Genomic DNA, 6,505 nt, shown 5'->3' on the forward strand with positions numbered 1-6,505 from the left:
GAACAGATCTCCGATGCAAAACCGGGTGTCAGACAGCTGTAAACCGGTGTCGACAGGTTGTCAAAAGCCGCGGGGGCTGGTTGGGAAGGAGCCTGCGGCCTCCGGACCCACACCAGCAGACGGGCCGTGCGCGCCCACCGGAGGAGGAGGTGGCCCGGCGGGCGCGGGGCACCACGTGCTCGCCGTGAGGGGCGGGAGCGGCCAGCGAGGGCGGGCTGGAGGCAGGGAGGGGGCGGGAGGGGAGCCAGGGGCGGGGCCTGTGCTCAAGGGGATGCCAATCAAAGCATCAACTTCAAATTGTGTCTGAGAGCCCCGCCGCCGAGCGGAGGGCGGCCGCCGCAGTCGGCGCGCGATCTCGGATCCGGGCGCAGCCGGGAGCCGGGCGCCGCCAGCAAGCACTGGGCCGAAGAACAGCGAGCGGCCCCCGCCCCCGGGCCGGCCGGAGCGCGCCCGGTCTGCGGCCCGCAGCCCCCGAGTCGTGCCTCCTCCGATCGCCAGCCGGTCTTCTTGCCCGCGCAGTTAGTGTTGCCCTCCGCCACCACCGAGCCCGCGGACATGTCCTTCCCGCAGCTGGGCTACCCGCAATACCTAAGCGCCGCGGGCCCGGGCGCCTATGGTGGAGAGCGCCCTGGGGTGCTGGCTGCGGCCGCGGCTGCTGCGGCCGCCGCCTCGTCCGGCCGTCCCGGGACTGCGGAGCTGGGAGCGGGCGCGGGAGCGGCCGCGGTCACCTCGGTGCTGGGCATGTATGCCGCGGCGGGACCGTACGCGGGCGCACCCAACTACAGCGCCTTCTTGCCCTATGCCGCGGACCTCAGCCTCTTCTCGCAGATGGTGAGTGCTCCCGCCTCCCGCGCGTCCTCCTGGCCCGCACCCACGGGAGATCACCGCGCCAGGGGACATCGGGAGTGGCTGGCCCAACAGAGAAACAGAGGATCCGCAGGCAGTGTCTGGGAAAGGAACGAGAAGGGTCCTGCAGAGGGGATCCGGTGGCGGAGACCTCTTTCCCTGGGGACTCGAGAGTACCCAGAGGCCCAGGCAGTGACCACTGCGGTCTTGGGAGGTTGGAGACCGGAGCCGAAAAGCGGGTTGCGCGCTAGTGGAGAGAAGCCTCGAGAGCAGGCCTGAGAACGCGACAGGATCTGGAGGTCCGGGGCAAAATCGCCAGGCGCCTCCAGTGCGACAGGGCAGGCCCGCCGGGCCCCCTCAGCCAGGGCCGCTTTACTAACACTGTCCTAGCCTGGCGGCCGGCCTCGTCTGAGCGCCGCAAGAGCTTTCCCTTGGGCCCAGAAGACCTTCCTTCTCCCTCTTTGGCAGAGCAGACATAGTTGCCCTAGACTTTGCCAAAAGGAACCGGTTAAACCTAGCGGAGTCGATCAAAAACATCCCAACAAACAATAGACATCGGCAGAGCAGAGAGGTCTCTTAATGGAGTGTGTAGGGACCATAGGAATCGGGGCTAAGAAATACTAAGTTGACATAAATTCTGGCTTCCGAAATGGTGTTTGCCTTTACTTTCGTAAGTTGCCAAACTTTTCATTTGAGCCGAAAGAAAAGCACTTTTCTTCCCGTGTTACATAAGGGAGAGTTAAAGGAACAGTGTCCCAGAGCTTAAAATAAATGGTGCTCTCCGATCTCCTGTCCCAGTGGGTGTCAGATGGGGGTGTGTGTTTAAATTTAATTCTCCACAGGAGTATTGGCCTGTCTGTCCTAACGAACGATCACTTTTCCTTGGTTTAACTGAAAGGTCGGGCTGCTTAAACTTGAGGCCGCTAGCAAATTGCGAGGCGGGCACTGGTTTTTGGAAGGCAGCCCCCTGCTGCCCTGCTATCTTCTAGATAGAGCAATTTCCAAGAACCCTGAATTATCCAGTCTCTGGCAAAACAGACCAGACCAGACTCCTTTAAAAGGTTGGCCTCCAACTGTGCAGAAGCAAAGCGGCTAGCGCGATTTTCCGAACTTTTCTTGTAGTTTAGAAAGAAAGCCTATTTCTCAGTGGTCCGGCCAGCCAGTTGCCTTTCGGATGCTTCCCAACCAGGAAGATCAACCCCCATTTTGTTCAGACAGCCAATATGCCCCGGGAGCGATGAGAGATTTACAAGGTGCCCTTTCAAAAACAATTCCCAGCAGAGACGAGGCCGAATTTCTCCTTTACGATTACAACTAAAATAATTTTGAAAAACGAAATATACATTTTACAATGGCCAGGCACAAACGAATTCGGGCCACAGAAACCTCTTAGGCACGGCCTCGATCGCTAAACTAATTAGCCAAAGAAATAAGCTTTTAGTAACTTTTTTAGGGTTCCGACTTCTTTTTTTGCTAGCCTGGTAACTGTATCTTTTTTAAAATTGAAGGTGGAGGGTGATTTAGTTATTATTTTCGCGAGGATTTTTTTTAACTAAAAATTTGAATACAGATGTGAGCCATTTGGGAATCCTGCCTGTGTGCTTGTGGGGGAGGGGTCTGCTCCCATTGTGGTGAGGTAGGGAAGGTCCACAGGAGGTTTTTGGTGTTGTTTAATTTTGTTTTCTCTTTAAACTAAAAGGAAAAATAAAATTCGTCCCCTAAGGTGTTTGTGTTACCTCCAGGTCTCCTACCGGGTTCTTGGAAAGTCAGTCTAAATCCAAACCCTCAGCTGAGGCCTAGCTTTCCAATCTTTTATGATCCAGTATTTGGAACCCAAAAGATAAAATTGTGAGTGAATGTCTGTCTGGGCAATTTATGGTAATAATGAGGCCTAACGAGGCTGTTAGAAAGATAAAATGTTATTTACCAAAAAACCTGATGGGATAATTTGACTTGCTGTGTTTTACTACTGATGATAAAAAGAATATTGATTGCAAATAAATCATGGCCTCTAAATGCCTGCAAACAGTTTCTGTTTGCTCGGCTGCAGATCAAAGTCAAACTTAAAGAGATAAAGTAACCAAGAAGAGGCCCAGGAAACTGAACCGGTTCCCCCGAGCTTCAGCCTGTGGCTCCAGGGCCTGACGTTAATATTTTACCGGATAAGCTCTTCTTTTGTATTTTTTTTAAAAAAAATGTGTTTTGTCACTGTTACTGAGGATGGCCAGGATTAAATTTTAAATTACCTGTCACCGCTACAGACCTCTAAGTGTGAGTGAAACCATTATATGCAGATTAATTTGAGAGGCAAAAAGAGGGCTTGCTTTCATTTTAAATTGGTGGTGAATTTAGACTGAAGAGTGCCCTGGATGGTTTATTTTGATTGAGTCCTTCAGGGTGAGAAGGAGGGGCCTTGAATTCTGAGTGCTTCACTTTGGAGAAACTGTTTCATCAGTCTACAGAAAAGGTTTCCCCCTCCAGCTAGTGTAAGCTGAACTTGAAAATTTGAATTTTGGGAAGGGGTGGTGTTGGGAACCAAGGGTTCTGGGAAGACTCGGGAAGGGGGAGGGGCAGGGCTTGCGCTGAGTTCTAAAAATCCAGGGCTTCTAGAAGTTTTTCTAGAGTGAACAACAGTTTTTTAAAAATCTGTTTAGTGGAGACCCAATGCCTTCAATCCAGTTTAAGACTCCAGCTGCCTTGACTCTCCAAGTAGTGGGGTGTGTGTGTGTGTGTGTGTGTGTGTGTGTGTGTGAGCGCACGCGCTTGTTCCTTTTCTGAGCCTGGTGAATCAAGTGCCCCTAGGGTCCACAGCAGCACGGGTCTTCCTTTCCTAGCTCCTGAAACTCATCTCTCCCCATCTCTTTTCTCTCTCTACTTCTTTCTCTCTTCTCTCTTGCTCTGCGGTTGCTTCAGGGCTCTCAGTATGAACTGAAGGACAACCCCGGGGTGCACCCAGCTACCTTCGCAGCCCACACAACGCCTGCTTATTACCCCTATGGCCAGTTTCAATACGGGGATCCCGGACGGCCCAAGAACGCCACGCGCGAGAGCACCAGCACGCTGAAAGCCTGGCTCAACGAACACCGCAAGAACCCATACCCCACCAAAGGAGAGAAGATCATGCTGGCCATTATCACCAAGATGACCCTCACACAGGTCTCCACCTGGTTCGCCAATGCGCGCCGGCGCCTCAAGAAGGAGAACAAGGTGACTTGGGGGGCGCGCAGCAAGGACCAGGAAGACGGCGCCCTCTTTGGCAGCGACACCGAGGGCGACCCCGAGAAGGCCGAGGACGACGAGGAGATCGACCTGGAGAGCATTGACATCGATCAGATCGACGAGCGTGATGGCGACCAGAGCAACGAAGACGAGGAGGACAAGGCAGAGGCTCCTAGGGCGCGCGTAGCCCCTCCCGCCTCAGCTCGGGACCAGAGCTCCCCGTTGTCGGCCGCTGAGACACTCAAGTCCCAAGATTCGCCCTTGGGCCTGGTTAAGGAGGTCTCAGAGCCCGGCAGTACACGCCTGCTGAGTCCTGGCGCCGCGGCGGTCGGCCTGCAGGGCGCGCCGCACAGCAAGCCCAAGATCTGGTCTCTGGCTGAGACAGCCACTAGCCCCGACGGTGCGCCTAAGGCGTCTCCACCGCCACCCTCCAGCCACGCCAGCGCACACGGGCCGCCCAGCGGCTCACCCCTGCAACACCCGGCCTTTCTACCCAGCCACGGACTGTACACCTGTCACATAGGCAAGTTTTCCAACTGGACCAACGGCGCGTTCCTAGCACAGGGCTCGCTGCTGAACATGCGATCTTTCCTGGGCGTCAGCGCGCCGCATGCAGCACCTCACGGCCCACACCTGACCGCACCACCTCCTCCACAACCGCCAGTCCAGGTTGCCACCGGGGTGCTTCATGGTGAGAAGGCCTCCACACGCAGCAGTCCTACACTTCCAGGTACCGGAGCCACAAGGTCGCATCTACTTATTTGGTCTCGGACATACAGAGACCTAGAGATGAGTGAGTGATAGTGGTGATGGGTAGGGGAGGCTTAATGTAGTAGCTAGGCCTAGGTCTCACCGAGGCACTGAGCTGTATCCAAGGGCTTGTTCCACGGAGGTATAGGGGCAGACATTGGTCACAGAAAATATACCTGAGCATTATTAAGGAATCTGGGCATAGAAACCCTTCTAACCTGAACACTCCACTACCTAACCCTTTTCCTAATCTTGCAAATCTTCTCTTTCCTTGCAGAGAGAGACCTAGTCACCAGACCGGATTCGCCCCCACAACAGTTAAAGTCGCCCTTCCAGCCCGTGCGCGACAAGTGAGTGCTTTTTAGCTTTTGCCCTGGGGCGGGATGGAAGTAGCGGCGAGGGTCCTGAAGTCCTAATTGGAGAGCACAATCCGCCTAGCTTGCTCCAGTTCTCTGGAGCAGGGAGACTGTTGGGAGGCGGTCTAGCTCTAGCCCGGGCTCTGCCGGAAGAGGCTGGGGCTTGGTGGCGCTGGATCTGTTTACTCATTGCTGGTGTCTTCTTGCTGTTTCTCATACAGCTCGCTGGCCCCGCAGGAGGGAACGCCTCGGATCCTCGCAGCCCTCCCGTCTGCCTGATTAAGGGGGGGGGGGTTGTCTTTTACTTTTGCGGGGGGGAGGGGAGGGGGAGGGGTTGGGGGGGACGAGGGAAGAATTAAGACAAATATTTGAGACTTGTGTAAAGGACAAACGTGACGGCAGCGTCAGTGATTCTCACACATCGCTCTCTGCAGAAAGGGGCTCATCCTGCCTAAGCGCTTGGGAAGGGGGGAGTAAGGCTCAGCCTGCCGCTCGGGTTGATTATCCGATTCGGTAAATGCCCCCCACCTCTGTGTTTGTGTCTTCTTTGTTTCTTTTTTCCCCTTTCTGTATATAGCGTGATTTCAGATTGTAAATAGCGCGTCAGCGAACTTGTTTAAATCATATATTTTTGTCTAATAAACTAAATGAAACGATGTCCACGCGGCTACAGCTGTTTGTCCCTGTCCTCCTGAGTTTTGGGGGAGGCCATGATGTTTGCGATCTTGAAATTCTGGACACAGTTCAGGGGCTGTGGTTTTGCCAGACTCTTTTGGGAAAAGGGGCTTGGAACAGTGTTTCCACCGAGTGTCAGGCGCACAGTCCGTGATGGTAGTGGTTGAATTTGTTCGTTTTGCTCCTAGGCCAGCTTCTTGTTGGCAGTGTAAATCTTTGCCACGCTTAGACAAGCGTTTATATGGAGCAGCCTTTTAAAGTACGTAAATGCGTTCAATTTTAGACAGTTTACAAAACCGATGTTTTAAAGTGGATCAAAATGGGGGGAAATGAAGAGAATTTTCAATCACACTCCCAAAGGGGAACTTCGGGCTCGAAATCAATTACTCACTAGTTCTGTGAGCGGTGCGTTTTAGAGGAGGGTCGTTTTCTAGTCAGAGCGTGGACGTAATGGAGTATGAAATATTGCTCGCAGTGTGTTTAGTCACTTGTTTAAGTGTAAAGAGGAGAAAACGGAAGGTTCTCTTTAAAAAAATATTCTCATATAGATGAGCGACATAGGGTTCGGTTCCGAGTTCCGGGGTTCCCTGGGTTTGCGATTCAAGATTCAGCAGTGGCTTCAGAGAAAAGGTGCGCTACGGGGTGGGGAGTGAGTGGCG

At 53.8% G+C, this 6,505-nt stretch overlaps 1 protein-coding gene across 1 annotated transcript; it reads left to right on the plus strand.

The window, feature by feature from the left end:
- The first annotated feature begins 335 nt into the window (after nt 1-335).
- On the plus strand, nt 336-5,450 carry Irx1 (iroquois homeobox 1). Its single transcript, XM_021180979.2, has 4 exons — nt 336-831; nt 3,760-4,795; nt 5,093-5,165; nt 5,393-5,450. Exons 1-4 carry the CDS (start codon nt 556-558, stop codon nt 5,448-5,450), a joined length of 1,443 nt encoding a protein of 480 aa, XP_021036638.1. The 5' UTR covers nt 336-555.
- Nucleotides 5,451-6,505: the final 1,055 nt, after the last annotated feature.

This window comes from Mus caroli, unplaced genomic scaffold (genome assembly GCF_978045245.1).
Source record: "Mus caroli unplaced genomic scaffold, Mus_caroli_1 scaffold_15, whole genome shotgun sequence".
In the NCBI taxonomy this organism is placed as follows: domain Eukaryota; kingdom Metazoa; phylum Chordata; class Mammalia; order Rodentia; family Muridae; genus Mus; species Mus caroli.